The sequence below is a fragment of the Mesoplodon mirus genome (genome assembly GCF_964341445.2).
Source record: "Mesoplodon mirus genome assembly, chromosome: 12".
Lineage (NCBI taxonomy): Eukaryota > Metazoa > Chordata > Mammalia > Artiodactyla > Ziphiidae > Mesoplodon > Mesoplodon mirus.
Genome location: NC_138988.1, coordinates 32,638,738 through 32,657,217, shown reverse-complemented (window position 1 = coordinate 32,657,217; position 18,480 = coordinate 32,638,738). Strand labels below are relative to the sequence as shown.

General features: G+C 37.2%; 1 protein-coding gene across 8 annotated transcripts in view; it reads right to left on the bottom strand.

Moving 5' to 3' along the window:
• Positions 1–18,480, bottom strand: part of TASOR (transcription activation suppressor) — a 50,997-nt gene that overhangs the window by 2,496 nt on the left and 30,021 nt on the right. For 2 of the 8 annotated variants that reach the window (XM_082637425.1, XM_082637429.1), the window contains exons 12-21: positions 17,970–18,042; positions 17,806–17,877; positions 16,052–16,753; positions 13,222–13,628; positions 11,556–11,697; positions 10,246–10,305; positions 5,292–6,082; positions 2,384–2,506; positions 1,458–1,617; positions 873–981 (exon numbers count right to left, since the gene is read on the bottom strand). In XM_082637425.1, the coding sequence (XP_082493551.1) occupies positions 873–981; positions 1,458–1,617; positions 2,384–2,506; positions 5,292–6,082; positions 10,246–10,305; positions 11,556–11,697; positions 13,222–13,628; positions 16,052–16,753; positions 17,806–17,877; positions 17,970–18,042 (2,639 nt within the window). Of the gene's footprint in view, positions 1–872; positions 982–1,457; positions 1,618–2,383; positions 2,507–5,291; positions 6,206–10,245; positions 10,306–11,555; positions 11,698–13,221; positions 13,629–16,051; positions 16,754–17,805; positions 17,878–17,969; positions 18,043–18,480 lie in introns of all 8 variants that reach the window. The other 6 variants (XM_082637423.1, XM_082637427.1, XM_082637424.1 and 3 more) reach the window with 3 other exon arrangements.

The following is an 18,480-nucleotide window of genomic DNA, read 5'->3' as shown; positions in this document are numbered from 1 at the left end:
AGTACTAATGTGTACAAGTTATACCTCCGGGCCTCAGTATTGCTATTTATTATATAAATATAAGACTTCCCCAATGCCTACTTCATGTGATTTGAAGATAAAACAAGTTTTTAAAAAATGAAATAAAAAGTTAAATAATTTAAAATTACTAAAGCCTGAATTTCCCTAAGTGTGTCCCATGGAATATCAATAGGTATTAGAAGAAAAAAATGTTTTGTGGTCTAGGTTTCAGAAATGCTGACTGACAAAATGTAAAACAGGATCCTTAACTACAAAGTTTCTCAGATCTTCAAATGTGTAAGTAAGTACATTATATGTACTCTAGTAGTAGGATATAGTATCCCAAACTCATCTGATTACAACAGTCATTTGCAGAGCCTCTCAAGGGACTAGTGCTGCAAGAATCACGTTTTGAGAAGTGACTTCTGGGCATGTTAGAAATCACTTATTACATAAATGAATGTCCTAATCATAGATCCCTTTATCATGTCAAGATTAATCCTTGTCTTATATGTGTAATATTATTAGATTAACAATTAGGAGAGGGCCTGATCTACTTGGCATATACAGTTCCATAAAAAAATAAAGAATGCTGATTATCCCGTTTTGATGATTATTCTAAGCCCAAGTGGTAAAGTTTAAACCAATTTTATCTCTATACATAACTAGAACTTCAGCAAACCTCTACATAAAGAAGAATACCATTTTCAAACAGGCTAGAATAATTCAGTATCTACATTCCCTTACGGCTGGCAAAAGACATCTGTGAAAACTGAGCAGCATCTATAATTTATAAACATAAAAAACAGCAAAATTCTGTGAACACAATGTTAAAATTAACAACCAATATATAGTTATTTTTCAAAATTTACCTGCCCAGTTCCTTTAGTTTTTTCTGAAATTTACAGTGGACTTTCCATTGCCATTTTCCTTCTGGAGTACTAAGTTCTTCGAGGAATGTCAAAAAATTTTTAAGGTTCTCTGTTAGAGATAATGAAGTTCATTTTAAATTCAATAAACAAGTCACCCACTCCACAATTGAATTAAGGAAGAAGTGTTTGTTGATACTAGGTAGGAACACCTACTTTCCTATGTAGTATTTTCTTTCTTTTTTCCCCTCTAAGGGAGACAGATCTATATATCCTCTTTGAGATCTAAGAACATAACATCTACACACAAAAAAACAACATGTTGATAACAATAACAAACCAAAAGTAATCCAAGTGAAGTAGGTGCAGAGAGCCCTGTTTATACCAGACTTAAGAGGAAATTATTCGTAAAGAGTAAAAGAATGGGAAAGAAATCTGAGGTAATAAAAGCTCAAAAAAATGATGGAAATGTACTAGTTACCTGTGACTGGCAGAATGGACAATGCATTAAAAAAGTATGAGTGAGTCACTAATGAGAAAAACCTAGAAAAGACATGTCACATGCTTAAAAGAATAAATAAATCTTACCAATTGTGATTACTTCTGGATTTAGAATGGATTCATCAGAAACGATAAAACCTCCAGATACAAATAACTCATTGTATGTATGATTTTTAACATCATCCAAACTATCAACACCAGCAAAACTAACACAAGGAAGCTTCTTTAAAGTCACCAAGCCAGGTACCTATTTAAATACCAAAATAAAAATAGAAATAAGGACAGACAGACTCAAATGTGAAGTAACCTACAAGAGATGTACTATGGCTCACCTATATTAGTGTGTTGCCTCTGCAAAGTCAAGCACAAAAACAATATTTCCAACACTATTTCCAAATATACAAACCAACATTTATGTACTGGGCATCTACCTTGAACAGAACACTCTAAGGAAGAGGCACTTAACAAGAGACCTGGAAACACAGAACGACAAATGCTAACTTGCCTGGCCCTGTGAGTACAGTCCGAATTCAAATGAGGCAACAGCCTACGGACTGGAACAGTCAGGAAAGACTTCAAAGAGCAGTAGGACTTGAGACAGTCTCCTAAGACTAGACGGGGTACCTCCAAACCCAAGGGAAAGGGGGACTGCTTCAGCAAAGAGGGGGTACAAACAGGTTTTACCTAGGACATACAAATGAAGGTGATAACAATATAAAGAGAGTCAGCAGACCCAACGGCATTCAAGGAGTCAGTATTTAGTCTTGACTATTTAAGCGATAGGTAGGATCTGTGATATGCCACAGTTTAAAATTTTGCAGAGGTATAAATATGAATCTCATGAGCTGATTCACGGAGGGTAGTTTAGGTCTCAAGTCCTAAACCTCCCAACCTAGAAGTTTTATCTCCTTTAAAGCTTATGAGGATATTTTAAAAACAAACAGCTTTAGTCTCAAAGATAGTAGGGATTTTTTACAACCAAAATAAGCAAAGAATTCAACTTAATAGTCTACCTTGTGAATGAAACCTGCAATGTCTTCATTTTGAATAATAATCAACAGTTTATCTAATTTTGATCTTCTTTCCAAAAACTGTTCTGGATGACACTCTGTATTGCCTAATTTGATAAGATATTCCTGTTAAAGAAAAAAAACTAAATCAACATTTAAAAGTTTTTTTGCAAACATCCATTTAACACGAGAAATGCAAGATAAAGTGGTTAAGTTTAACTACTACTAGACCACGATTAATGATGCCCTTACACTAGGGACCTCAGAGATCATCAAGTCCACTCTTAGAGATCTCTGACTCTGAAGCTCAGACCTTAAATGGTCACAATCACAATGTTACGATGCTATGCAGTCAAAGCCAAGTAAATGCTAGCTTGGGGTAACAGAACCAGAAAAGCAATGGATTAGCCCAGGTTCTTAACTCTTATTACTTATTCTGGGCAATCCAGAGCTCAGTCATTAACCACTCCCTCACTCCCATTTTCCTTTCCTTTTGAAGCAGGCCCTTGATTCTCTGCAGCAGTGTTACCGGTATATTCTTTCAGAGTTAAAAAGCACTTTTACGACTACTGTAGTTCCTTTAACTCACAACAGCCCCAGGATCATTCATACAGAGCTTCAGTATATACAACGTTACTTACATATTAATTAGCCATGCCTGTCAAGTTTACACCTTCAAACAAAACACTCTCCCATATAACACATCCTTCCATGCTGGTGACACGGTACTACCTTTCAAAGGACACAAGATAGCCAGTCCCAGCAGAATTCTCTTTGCTTGCTGGGGGAATCCTGAACTCTGAAGCAAACTGCAGGATTCTGAAGGTCACATTCCTCATTTCACAGATACAGGAGCAGATTAATTTTCTCAAGGTTGGCACGCTGGTTAGATAACCATAAATCTAAACCAAGGTTGCCTCACAACCAGTCTTTCAAGAGCTGTCTACAAGTGTCACACCCAAAGAGGATGTTTCTATGTAGCCCTAAAGAAGCATCTTCTACAGTGTTTGATTTTGCTCTAACTTCTAAAGCCTCTGGGCAAATCTCAGAGCAGTTTACAATCAAGTTATGAAAAAGTAAATTATTGTCTGATAGGCCTGCTTGTAATTTTTGGTCTTTTTACATTAAGAAATTTTAAATGCAAGTTTGTGTTAAATAAGACAGTTTAACTCATAAAGTAACGAATCAATTTGATTCCAGAAATATTAAGGAAGTTTAAAATTTTATTCATAAAGTCCTGTACTATATTGTAACATTTCTGCTAGAAAATTTCCAATGGATGGATATTGATTAAAAGAATTAAAGTTCTGATCTGATTTCCTATCATATTTATAAAACACACAGCATCCTTTTCCTCCTCTACATAAATAGCAGAAATATGATTTATTCTAAGCCAGAATGGATTAAAAGCACCATTCGTAAGTAAACACATTTCCCACAAGTGTGTTACAATCAATTTTTAAAATGCAGTGGGAGGAGATGGAGTAATGGTGACCACACTGGGAACTGTGCCCAACCCACTCTCTCATCTAGCCCTACACCACCATGTAGCTATGCCCCAAAGAGCTGGAAACATGTTGCTGGGGGTGGAAGAATGTTGAGCAGCTCAATGTTCAATCATACAGGGCAAAAATGCAACCAAGAAATTCCTGGTAAGTCTGGTTTCATCTTCCCAAGAAACTACAGGGAATTGGTAAAGGCAGCACACTGAGCACTCTGTTTCCCCCATTTCCATGCTCTTCACGTTCTCATGAACACATCACATGAAACATGCTGACGTCAAAGAGATCTTTAAACTGACAAAGGCTCAGGACATGTCAAAGCATGGAGTTTCTGGGCCACTCTGGCTATACGCCACTTATTTATAGTCCCCTCTGCTTCCTCTAACTAAAAAAGCAGAAACTTATCATGGTAAATGAATTCCATAAATAGGAGCAGGCATTTATTTTAAAACCTAAGGCATTCCCGGGCTTCCCTGGTGGCGCAGTGGTTGAGAGTCCGCCTGCCGATGCAGGGGACAAAGGTTCGTGCCCCGGTCCGGGAGGATCCCACATGCCGCGCAACGGCTGGGCCTGTGAGCCATGGCCGCTGAGCCTGAGCGTCCGGGGCCTGTGCTCCGCAACGGGAGAGGCCACAGCAGTGAGAGGCCCGCGTATCGCAAAAAACAAAAACAAAAACAAGAACTAAGGCATTCCCTTAAGGAATTAAAATGCTATACAGTTTAGTGAATACTAATTGGCAACATTAAACCACTAATTGTCCCATGGGTTATAAATTACGTATCTATTGTTACAGATTTTACATACCTGTCTCTATGTGTGTATTTTTTTAAACCAAATGCCTGAAACGCCAGTCTATATACTCCATAGCTTCAGTACAAAAAACATACCTTGCAAGGAGGAATCTTTCATGATTGGGGAAGTGTTTCAGGATCACCATGTTTTTTGATAATAAGGGCTACTGGGAAACCTGGCATGACCAGGGCATCAAGAAATGCCAAAAGATATCATCATTAGGTCATCCTGGACAGTTTTATTTTTCTACCTGATTGATAAAACCCCCTGAGGTAAACACTGACAACTGCCTTTATTTCTCTGCATCTTTCCCTCCCCTTTGTTAAAAACCCAGTAAGAAACATTGAAAATCTTTAAATCAACAATTTAAAGGTACCTGCAATATGTATACAACTGGTCTTTAAAATGACACTATGCAAAACAAGATTAAAAATTCTAAGATATTTAGACCACCGGTTCTAAATTCAGTTGAACTTACTAGTCTTTTATTCCACTCTGCATTAAATTATTAAAATAACATGGTCAACACCTAAAAACAAACAAAAATCCATTTTATAGAGGTCAGACCCAACAAGAGAAGTTTAGACAGCATTACAATTACCTTCTCATTTAGTTACCTTTATTTCTTTACAGAGCACACTCTCCTCTTCTTCATGAATATAAAATTTCAGAGTATTTTTCTGGACATCTTTCATGATTTTAACCAAACTGTTAAATACTTCAGGTTCTAACTGGCTTATAAAGTTTGAAAGAGCTGGTTGGGAAGAAATGTTTACATCACTGGGCGATTTTGTTTCTTTTTCTACTGGTTCCCGGGCAGTATGATCAGAAGTCACCACTGGCTCTGTGGCATGGTGTGGCTGGTTCACTTCTGCTTCAGTTAAACCCAAAGTTGAAGAGGAAGGCTGCTCATTAGAGTTGGTGTCTTTCAGAGGATCACTACCAAGTGGCTCAAGGAGGTGTTTATTGTTGAAGTCGCTTGAGGAAACTGGTATGACATGCCTTCCCAGAGGACTCAATGCTATCTTAGTTCCAGAAGCATTAGGACTGACTGCTGGCAAATTCCCACCCTTGGCTGATGCTTTGATAACAGTATTTAGTTTCTCATGCAAGCCATCTACAAACTCCTGTACACCAGCTTTGGAAGTCTTAGAATATATGAACTCAGAAAGCCGTTTCATCTTCTCTTGTGTTGAAAAGATAAGTGTGGAATTTCTGCTGACATATGAAACATTCTTCTGCTTCAGAATCTCTTCTATCTTCCTAGAAAAGAGACTGTACTCTCCTAACACTGTCTTTTCTGTGGTTTCACTCATTGCAGGTGGTTCTGCTGCTGGCACACACTGCTCCTCCACTGTCACCACCTGACCTGTCAACACGTCATCCTCAGTGGTGCCCTTTAGTGTGTCTGTAAATGGAGAGGATGGAAACTGGTAATCAGAACTTCTCTGTCTACTTATTACCCGGGGGTCGTTAGGAAAGGCCTCCTGTGGTGGCAGACACACCAGTTGTTCTTCTGGTGATTTCATACCTATATGGGAAGAGTTTATTATTACAAAAGCAATCCAAAATAATAACATCTGAAAATACAAACTCATAAATAAGGAAAAAAATGCCAGGTCAAGTATATATTTAGAACAAACTATGCATTGGAAGGTAGAATAAAAACCTCAAATAATGGTGTGAACCTATTTCCTATGTGCCCTACTTATTTATGGCTGGTCTTTGTATTTCAGTAGCTAGAGTGACAAGTTTGAATGTTACTTTCTTTGATTCCTTTTGAAGTATTCAAACAAGGGCCAATTTAACATCAATACAAATTAAGTCACTTGTTTATTTCTGCTTCCCTTTCTGTAGATCTGACTTTAACAGACATGCTTTAAGCAGAATGCTCAGTTGCAACAGCTTGCTCAACCCTTATATTCTTTGCCAAGTAATGTCCACTATGGTAATACCCTCTTTTTTTTTTTTTAATTTTTTTTTTTTTCTTTTTTTTGCGGTACGCGGGCCTCTCACTGCTGTGGCCTCTCCCGTTGCGGAGCACAGGCTCCGGACGCGCAGGCCCAGCGGCCACGGCTCACGGGCCCAGCCGCTCCGCGGCACATGGGATCCTCCCAGACCGGGGCACGAACCCGTATCCCCTGCATCGGCAGGCGGACTCTCAACCACCGCGCCACCAGGGAGGCCCGGTAATACCCTCTTAATAGGAAAATTTTGAGTGTAAGGCAACTGAAAGAATGCCAAGCTGAAATGCTGTGGGAATAAGTCGTCAAGTTAAGAGTTGCATTCAGGATCTAGGATAATTAATTTTATCTGTTTTCAGATTTGCTCTTACATATGGGGTTGCTTAGTGGATTTGCTACAATGTTAGGGACTTCAATTTATCAGGAAAAGAAAGTCTCAGTCATACAGGAAGAGAGCACATTTCACAGCTACATTAACAGTAATACTTTTGATAGCACTTTTGTTAAGTATTTTTATTTTGTTTGGAAATCATTCCAAGAGAAATCATAATAGCTATTTACCCCATATGAGATAAAGAGATCATCAAGCTAGCTGATGCTAATGAAACTACGATAACCCGTGATTCCTGACTAGCTCAATCCATAAGAACATACTTTTTTCCACTCACAAATCCTAAATTCAAACACAGTATGTTCTTGAAACTACATTTCAAAACAGGAACCCTAAATCCCTTTTTTAAAAACATGGGGAAAATACATTTAACAGCAATTTATAGTAATACTTTATTTCAAGAAAAAACAAAATTTCATTATTTTTCCCTACAAGTTCATATTACACAATTTTATCCTTTAAAAAAGTACTAATTTTTCTTAAATCTTAGCCAACATTTCCTAAGAAATTGCTGTTGTAGTATATAAAATGTTACCTCTAGATCAGAAAGTCCAAACATAGGTATAGTTTTCAAAACTATAGTACTTTTAAGATATAGTGAACTCCCTTATTCAAGTCTGCACCCAGGTATAGCAGTGTAACCCCTCTACAAAAAATTCAGTTTTGATTTTCCCTACACTCACACTTTTCCAAAGGTTTAAACAGCCTAAGCAACATTTAGATTATAACATTTTGCTACCAACCCCAGTGGTTACCATGAACCACTGCACCCATTAAGTACTGCAAAGGCACCTGTCAGCATGGTAAGACCATACAGCAGGTCTGTAGGTCAAAGAAGAGAAGGGGAGCAAAATATCCAATGTACCAAGGTAAGAATTACAACTGTATGAAATTGATAAACCAGAAAATTCAACTTCCATAAAATAATTCAGGAATACTGAATGCCCTTCGTAAATCTGCAACATGGGGTTTAGTGCACATAGGAAATGTCAGGATGAGTACATAAGAAATCTGTAACAGGGAACTCCCTGACGGTCCAGTGGTTGGGACTTGGCGCTCTTACTGCTGGAGCTCAAGTTCAATCCCTGGTCGGGGAACTAAGATCCTGCAAGCTGTGCAGCGTGGCCAAAAAACAAAACAAAACAAAAAAAACACCACCACAAAAAAAATAAAATCTGTAACAGAGGTTGATCAATGGGGTGAAACTAAGTGTCTGGCCTAGGGGTAGAAGACTTATTTTTTGAAGTAGTTTTGTATTTCTTGACTTACGTACCATGTCAAATATCTGATTTATTCAAATAAAATGTCTTACTTGCATCTTGTAAAACAAATGAGTTGGGAAGGACCACGTGTAATTTTAAAACTTCTGAATGGTTTATTATTAAAAATACTTGAATACATTCTCCCAAATATTTCAGCTATAGTTGAGACCAATAAACTTATTCCTAAACTTTTTTTTCTAAAAAAAAATTTTTCTTAAATAACTGTACCATGGGGCATGTGGGATCTTAGTTCCCCAACCAGCAATCGAACCCGTGCCCCCTGCAGTGGAAGTGTGGAGTCTTAACCACTGGACCACTAGGGAAGTCTCCCAGTAAACTTATTCCTGAAGGGCTATGGATAAAGGAAATATTTTTAAGCTTAAATATAACTTAAATCAACATGGGAAATTTTCCATATTAAAAAACTCTAAACCAAATCCCTTTTGAAAATGCAAATGATCACCATCTAATTTTACTTTGTACTGATTTCCCCCATTTAATTTTAAGATGGACAACTTTATTATTTTTAAAATGTCTTCAATAAATGATTTAAAAGAAACACATGTCAATATCTATAATAATACATGTTTTCTACTAACTATCATTCAGGCATTGTGATACTTTGACTTTTAAATGCAAGGGGTGGTGAGTTCTCAAAAAGTAGCATCACTTGGATTTTTATACTTTTAACCACAAAATATGAAGATGGTATGCCAGATAAAGACTGCAGATGCTGATGGAGCATTATGAAGCATAAACAAGACACCTGATTCTCCCAATGAGAAAGAATCACTGATAGAAGCAAAACTTACATGAATCTTAGACATATTGTTGTGTGAAAGAGCCAAAACCAAAAGAGGACATATGTAGTAGGTTCCATCTATCTTAAATTCAAGAGTAGGTAAAAACTAATGTACAGCAAAAGAAGTCAGATTAGTGGTTACGGTTTGGGGCAGGGAGAATACTGACTGGGAGGATGCAGAAGAAGACCTGCTGGGGTACTGAAAATGTTCTACATCTTGATTTGGGTGGTGGTCACCTAAGTGTTTACATATGTAAGAATTCATCAAGCTGTCTACTAAAAATTTATGTACTTTCCTGTATGTCATATCAATATATCTGTTCTTCCTGCTTTGTTTTTTTTCAATCGTCTTTTCCTAGGAGACAAAGATCATCTTTAAGAAAACTATTAACTCAAAGTTTTTTTTAATTCCCAAAAGAGAGGAATAACCATAAAGATCTACTAAAATTAGTCATTTAGCTTTTCTTCCGAATAAAAAAAAAACCAACACAAGATTTCTAAAAGAGTAAGACAAAATGAAATGGAAACTAAAAAGACGCAGACCAAACTCCAAGCAAGAAGAATCTGCCTATGGCCATCTTCAGGGATGCTGAATTGACTTGAGTTTAGACAAAAGAGACTGTCTTCTAGGCACCTACTACAACTAGCTAATCAGTAATATCTATAAATGTTTCTGGAATCCAAAAGTTTCCTAATCTCTTAAACTATCTGCAGAAATTAGCTTTACAATTAGCAAAAGAATTGAGTCAAAAAAATTCAAGATTAGGAATAATGTACCTAAATGATACATGGCCTCACATCCTCGTATTTTTTAAATTTAAGAGAAACTTGAAGACTGCTTCTCATAAGATGTCCTGTAGAAATGGATTAAGAAAAATATTCTGGTCTTCCCAAGTCATCATATCAGACAGAATCTACTGTAGGTGAAAAAAACTGAATCCCTATGAATATTCAGTGACTCCCTTGAATACATTCTTTGTATAAGAATATTTGATATAAATCAATTAATGATTTAAATACAAATATGATATTGTCCAAATTTTCTGTAATTAACAGACTTAAACTGATGCCCTCCAGATAGAGGACCAGAACTGCAAGTAGCAATTCTGAAGAAGGGCACATTGGGAGGAAAAGCAAAGAGAGCCTTCTCACCTGGTGTTTGTTTCTCACCATGTTTCCCCAGCTGGTCTTCTGGGCTTCTTGCATTCCCTCCTGAGGGAAAGCATCCATTAGATTTGTAGACTCTCTTCAGGTACTGGTGACAACCTTTTAAAGCACCTTTCGGATAACCCCAAATGCTAACAAATTCAAGTATTCCCTCTTCTGCCTAAAATAATCCTGAAGGGTCATTAAGAAATGGGAAGTTGCTTCCCTTTCCATTCGGGTGATGATGGAATATCAACACCTAGATGCTGTGCCTTCAAATGGCTCTGAAACCAGCTATGAAGGTGTCTAAATGAGGAAGGTTAGGACAATCACCTTGTACAGACTACTTCCTTATTCCGTTTTTCCAACTCAAGCCAACTTCTCCAGGTCAGGAGTACCAGCTGCCGCTCTACGATCACTTCTAGGCCTCTTGCCCTCTCTGATAAGGTACTATAAGTAGAGAATGGTGCTGAAGCCCATGGAAACTCATCAAGTTTTAGAAATTCTTTGCAGAGTCCTTGGAGGTCTCAGTAGCTTCTACGTCACAAGCTAGAAAGTATATTTCAGTCGACTTTCTAGCAAAAACTGTTTGTTTTTCCTTTTTAAAGGTTAAATAAAGATCTAGGAATGGAAAAGATGTGCCCTGGAAATACTTCCCCAAATGCTTAGCTAATGAAGATGAATAAGAACTTGGAATATTAACAGTATCTGCATATGTGTGTGTATGTGTTTGTACAGAGAAATCAGAATACTGCAAAATGATCTTTCAACATCTGCTAAACTATTCTTGCCTCATGGTTCAGTAAGTTTTCTAGGGATATTTACATTTAATCATTTCAGGCCATTCTCTACAATCATCCAATTTCTCTCAAATTATCCAATATTAAGAACTCAAATTTCTTTCAAATAGATGAAGCTTAACATGACCACTTCTTAGACGACAGCTTGTGAAGTTTAATAATTTGAGAAGGCAGCATTTAATTGGCTGCCCAAAGACCCTCATTTCATCTCTGCAGCTACCTCACCTTATTAGAAACCCAATTTCTGACAACAATTTTCATTTGCAAGTTGCATGTTCAACTCCGTAGGGAGAGTAAGGATATTTTAAATCCCTGTTTTTAATAGGCTCTTTTGCAGATACTAACCAAGAACAGCAACACTCAATGACGAATATCACATTGCTCAAAAAATAAGACACTGAAGACGTCAGAGCCAAGCAAGACCCAAGAGTGGAATCTAGAAAAGACAAAACCCTTCAGGAAACTGGTCCCTAAGTAAAACCAAGCAAACCTAAGTCCCAGTATACTTGTTCTTACCTGTAATTGGAATCAGTTTCCAATGTATTTCAGTCTCTTCAACATTATTTGACTTAGATTGTCTACGGAATCCATGTTCAATGGGAACAGTGGGACACAAACTGCAATCTTCAAAATTACTCATGCTAATTAAATTTGGATCCTAAAAATTAGAGTACAGATTCAATACCTTTCTTTTTAATTAATTTTAATGTCAAGAAAAAACAACTATTTTTTCACAGCAAATTTACAAACTTCAACCTAAACATTACAAGCAAGTAAAATCAACATGGTGAAGTTATAATACTCTAATCTCAAACTAGAACATAATTTTTTCTCTCAAAATGTAATTGGTTGATTTACAGCAGAGGTTGGTAAACTTTTTCAGTAAAGCACCCAATATTTTAGGCTTTGCAGGCCAGATACTCAGCTCTGCCATTGAAATGCAAAAGCAGCCATAAGCAATACCTAAATGAATGGGCATGACTGTGTTCCAATCAAATTTTAGTTACAAAAATAGGCAGTGGGCTGGGTTTGGTCCATGCCCCCATCAACACAATTTAGAGTTTTAAATATGTCAGGAAATGGTAACAATATAGGTTAGTTCCTTAGTGCCTACCTTACGCATGCCCCCAACTGAGATCCCTGTCTTCATCCTCCCCATAAAATAAATATCCCAAAACTACATGTAGAAAGCCTGGGGACATGCATATGACTTTTAAAAAAATTTTTTTCTTTTGGCTGAGCCACACAGCATACAGGATTCTTAGTTCCCTGATCAGGGATCAAACCCGTGCCCCCTGCAGTGGAAGCACAGAGTCTTAACCACTGGACAGCCAGGGAAGTCCCACAATGCATATGACTTTTACTCAAAGACAGGGAAGAGAAAATGGAAGAAAGTAAATTAGGAACAAGTTTTTAGGAACATGGTGCCATCCTGGTACAGTTCCCCAAGTGATGCAACCACTTCTTGGGAAGGGGGGAGCTGGGGAGATTAGGCTACTTCTCAGCTAGATATCAGTACTCTAAGCACGTATCATAAACTGGATGCACTGTCAAGCATGGCTGAGGATTACCTCAGAGGTAATCCTAAAGGCCACTCATTTTCCATTGCATGAGAAATACGAAGTATTTAACCTTGTTTCTAACTGGTACACTGACTTTGGTCACCTCATCTGCCTCACCTATGGGTTCTGGTACTGCCAGCAGAAAGCCAGTGTTTTGAGGACTCAATTTTATTATGAAATGATAGAGAATTAACTCCCAGTAAGCTGTTCCTGACAAACAGATTGTCCAGCCTTCACTTTATCACAATGGTAAATTTCAGACTACACACAAAGCTTATGAGCAGGAAGGAAAACACTTCTGCGTTTATCTCTGTGTAACAAGGAGTAACTTAGAAATACTATCCTGCACAGACACTATTACTGAAATGTGTATCATTTCTTTGTGAAAAGGAAAAACAAGCACATTCACATTCTCTTTTTTTTAATTCTTAAAAAAATTTTTTGGCTGTGCCATGCAGCATGCGGGATCTTAGTTCCCTGACCAGGGATCGAACCCGTGCCCCCTGCAGTGGAAGCGCAGAGTCCTAACCACTGGGCCACCAGGGAATTCCCCCCACATCCTCCCTTTCATACACACATTCACAAAAGCAAACAAAGATAACCAAAAGATATAAGCTTACTTCTTTCAAATGTAGTTTATGGTCAGTGCCTACTTCACTGGTAGAAACAGCAAGAGGATACTTTAAAGATGATGTATCAACTTCTAGCAGTGGGCTCTGAGTATCCTTAAAATGTGCATTTTCAATTTTTGCACAAGTAGGCTGCTCATATTCTTTCTTATCCAGGGTAGAGTTCAACTCATACTCATGCTTTTGCCTCATCTCTTCATAGGCATCATCAGAGCTCAATCCTAAGGCCTTGTTGACTGTGTCTGTCAGGGATGCATCAGAATGACGTGCATTTGCTAGTGTTTCTGACAGCCAATTAAACAACCTATGGATGTCAGCAATGCTAGAGTTAGAGGTATCCTGCTGCTGCCGTCTCAAGTCAGCATCATGCCCAAGTGAGCCAACAGGCTGTGGAGACTCTGAAGGGAAAAGAGAAAGAGCCATCTCTTAAAGTCTGGAAGGCAAGCATAAAAATAATAAATATATATATCTATGGGCTTCCCTGGTGGCGCAGTGGTTGAGAGTCCGCCTGCCGATGCAGGGGACACGGGTTCGTGCCCCGGTCCGGGAAGATCCCACATGCCGTGGAGCGGCTGGGCCCGTGAGCCATGGCCGCTGAGCCTGCGCGTCCGGAGCCTGTGCTCCGCAACGGGAGAGGCCACAACAGTGAGAGGCCCGCGTGCCGCAAAATAAATAAATAAATAATAATAATAATAATAAATATATATATATCTAAAAATTAATTATCATATAACATTTATAGGCAGGAACTCAATCAAACCACCTGCTTAGAGTTTACAAGTATATCCATCCCTTACTTTCCAAATATGACTGGTTCTAAAATTTTGCACATAGGTCAAAATTCCCATTAAATGAAGGTTTATTTTCATCATAATTTGAAAATACTATCAAAAATGAGCTCAAATATTATGTTGGTAATATGGATAATATATATAAATAACTGTACTGTAGTTACCTTAAACTCTACCACCAAAATCCTAAAATCAGTGAGGTACCTGACAACAGAAAAAATACCTACACAACTGTTTTGCAAAATGTTAGAGAAGGGTATGCAGATTACCCTTAAATCTTCTAAAAATATAAAAACAACAAAACCCCATGACTTTATCTGATTTTGATCTCTCCCATAACATTCTGTACTTAAAATACTGGCTAACCTTTTCATAATCTAAGCTTTATCTTAAACGACTATATTACTTAATTCATAACAAAGCTGAGATATTAGAGATACAAAATCACCCCAAAGAAATCTACACCAATCTTGCACTAAGAACAAAAAGGACTATGAGAGAAAACATGTTAGACATGGCTCCAAGCAGGTATAAATCTGGGTTATCTGCACCACCAGTATATTTAAAAACTTGCAAAGAGAAGAGACATTCAGAAAGGCACGTGCTTTAATGCTGAAAGAGGGTAGAGCCAGGGTAGATGTCAGGATTCCGATTTAGGTAGTGTATACGTACCACAGGCAAAAAAAAAGTTAGAAACAACAGGGTACATACTGTATGATTCTAATTATATGAAATTATAGAGAAGGCAAAATAATCTATAGAGACGGAAAGCAGATCAGCGGTGGAGTGGAATGAGATAAACTACAAAGAAGAACAAGGCAACATTTGGGGGTAATGAAAAATGTCCTATATATTGGAGTAGTGGTAACACAGCTATAAAAAACTCACCAGACTGTGCACTTAAAATGAGTACATTGTATATAAATCATACCTTAAAAAGCTGATGTTAAAGGCAGTAGGGGAGACAGAAGGCTACCTCTTAATGAGTGGGCTCACCACCAAATCAAGATCAGAATGTTTTAAAAGTTAGAATCTAACCTTTAAATCTCTACTTTCAGGATCAGAAATAAAGTGTGCAAAATGACAAGAAACAAACACAAGTGAGGAACACCTAGATGTGCAACTCTATCACTAGTTCTACTTTAACCTATCTACCCCCTTTCCCCTGCCCCATTTCTCCTTTGTTCTATTATAACCAGCATAGCTTTCCCACCATTTTAATTACTGATAAAGCCTGATTTCCACCCACAAATATTTTTTCACACATACCAATTTGCCAATTATCAGCTAAAATGGTGCCAAAATTTAAGTACCTTGCCTATTATGTGTTCAGTGCTAGGAAATATAGCTGACTTTAGGAACAATGCTTGGAGTTAGTCAGAAGTGAGTTCAAACATGGATCAGTGAACTCATAACTTTAGGTAAAATTATTTAACTTCTCTGAGATGGTTTCCTCATCTGTAAAATAAGGATAATAATGTCTACCAATCAAGAACTACATGAGTCCATACATGTAAAGCAGCTAGCACATAGTAAGCACTTAACTCTCAAGACTCAGGTCAACAGTATCAGACAGTATGGATCAGTAAGCACCGTCAGGTTCAGCACAGAGCAGAAATCCAGCATAAGCTAAAGGAGATGAAAACCATCAAGGAGGAGAACAGCCAGAAAGCTAAGGAGGGTTATGAACTGCAAAGATATGAGGCTTGAGAGAAATGAAAGATGCTTCAGGAAAAAAAGAAAGAAGTAAAGGGCTGACCATGACATATTCTGAGAAAAGTGCCTTAACCAAGGAGAGTGGAAAACACGGCTACCCAGGCTGGACATGGCCAGTCTATAACAAAGCCTTGAAAAACGAATACAGAAGCTGAGATTGGCAGCAAAAGTTCCTTTACAAAAACAGGGGACTGCCTAGATTGGCTCTCAGGCTATATTTAGCAAACCCTTGTATGAGGAGAAAGGACAGAACTACTTTACTATGTTTTTGGTTGTTACTTTTATACTATATAAAAACAATTCTGATATTTTACCTTCATACAGATGGCAATTTTCAGATAAATTACTGGTTTTGGCGAGCTTTCTCATATTTTCAGGTAGATCCTCAAGCTTCCTCTTCAAGACAGTTTTGCTTCTCATATCTTCTGTGTCTGAGTCCCCACCCACATTTTTCTTCCTACACTGAATTAAATTAATCAATTCTTTGACTCTATCTTTATCATAATCCAAAGAGTGAGATGACTTCTGCTTTCCAGGTGTAATAGTTTCACCCCTTGAGTTATTTCGTTTTCCGAATTTAATTTTTGTACCATTCATTTCTTCTTCTTGGCCTTCATAATCTGAAAGTGGACTGAACTGTTGAAGTTTTCTATTTTCTTCAAATAGCTCTTTTAATTTATAAATAGGTAACTGATACATTTCAGGCCGAAAAATATAGGTATGCAAACAATTATCAATATGGGATTTATTTTTTGGAGCTGAATATAAAAATTTTTTATCATCTAATCGTGAATCATATGGAAACATGATAAACTCTCGTTTACCTGAACCAAAACCTCGCTTAAAAAATTCACTTACATACTTTTCAACAACAGAATGAAAATTTATAGTATTTATATTTTTGAATTCCTTTCGACACTGAATCAAAGCAAACTGTAAAAACTGAGTTATTTTTAATACATCTGGCATGCTCTCACGTCTCTCCTGTGGTGCTGCACTGGTTGAACCTTTCTGTGCTGTAAACAAACAAAAAAGCAAACCATGTTAGCAATCAAGAAATTAGTCAAGTACAGATCTACATATTGTCAAAGCAATGTAACAACATCCATACATTAATGGTGGACCAAACCAGTATGTACCCTAATACATATATGTTATATAGGGATATATGAAGAGCATGCTTCTAAGCCCAGGAGCCTAAAATGGGCCAATAAGAAATTAAAACATGAAAACTGCAGAACATATTTTTAAAGGGAAAAACCCGTTGAAGATCTTCTTCATGTCCCTAGGCATCAACTGGTGGCAAGCAAAATGTAAGGAGAAATAAAGACCTGAGGCTCCTAACAAGACTGTCCAGCAAACGACAGTAATGTCACCCCTTCCTGTTGTAACAACTTTATCTCTATCTCTCTATCCCCATAAGCAGATATGTAGGCACTGAATGGCTACCATTGAGAATCTCATTTTTTTTTGGCCATGCCACGCCGCCTGAGGGATCTTAGTTCCCCCCACCAGGGACTGAACCCGAGCCCTCGAAACTGAAAGCATGGAATCCTAACCACTGGACCACCAGGGAATTCCCGAGAATTTCATTTTTAACCTAACAATGAGAACTTTACCTTAAGACAGCATTAAAGTTCATTCTTAGAAATGATGAATAGAAATGGTGTTCTCTAAAATGGTATGAAAATTCTTATTAATTGTGAATGGCCTAATATTTAACCTAGCACATGATGCACTTACGGTCACTAAAATGTGAATGCAAAAATGAACTAAGCTAAAAAAAAATCATATAATAATAGAAACCCTGAAAAACTAAGCTATAGTATTGTAACAATTACAATCAACATTTACTTAGTGAAAACACTGACAAAAACCAAGATAATTTTTCATAGTTAAAAAAACAAGCCATATAATTTGTGTTTTATATTGTTAACACCTCTTAATACCCCCATTATCTCCCAAAACATGACGTAAGAAAGACAAAATGGTAAGTGAGTTATCTGGAAATTTTCAATAAAATGTAGGTATCTATATGTAACTGGATTTAGATATTCAAAGAACTTACAAGTAACTATGCCTCTAGGTTCTTGAAATAGAAACAAAGCATGTAAGACTCGAGACTTAGCAGTATGATGTTCTAAAAAAACAAAAGTGAAATTCATTAGCAATATATTTTAACTTTTAAAAAGTTAAAGGAGAATTATAAAAATTAAAGAGAAGATCACCTACCATATGGAGAAACCATTTGACAAGGAGAGAGAAGAAAAAGGTATCCTCGGTCTCCCAAAGGTTTAACAAGAACCTACATTTTTGGAAGAGGGAAGAAGTTGAATTTGCGTTATTATTCACCATAAGGCAGAAACATAGCAGTTTCTACTAATTACAAGGAAAGCAAAAAGTTTTTGATCATCTTTTTAGGAAAAGTACTGCTACTGAATTAGCTATAAAAAACTCTTTCCACCAATCCTCTGCTGATTAACAGGATTCCAATCAATTAAGAATGCCTTAGTTTTCAAAATTTTAACGAGAAAATATTACTGAAAGAATTCTCCTAACTATTAAATCAACTTGTTGATTTTTCCTTGAAGCTAAAATACAAGAACCAAACAAAAACTTCAAATATCTTCCTCAGCAATTCAAAAGACCTGTTTTTAATTGCCAAGGTGGTGTGCTAGATGTTGGAGATACAAAACAAGTACGACACAAATGCTACCTTTCAAGAGTTCAGGCTAATCTCAAA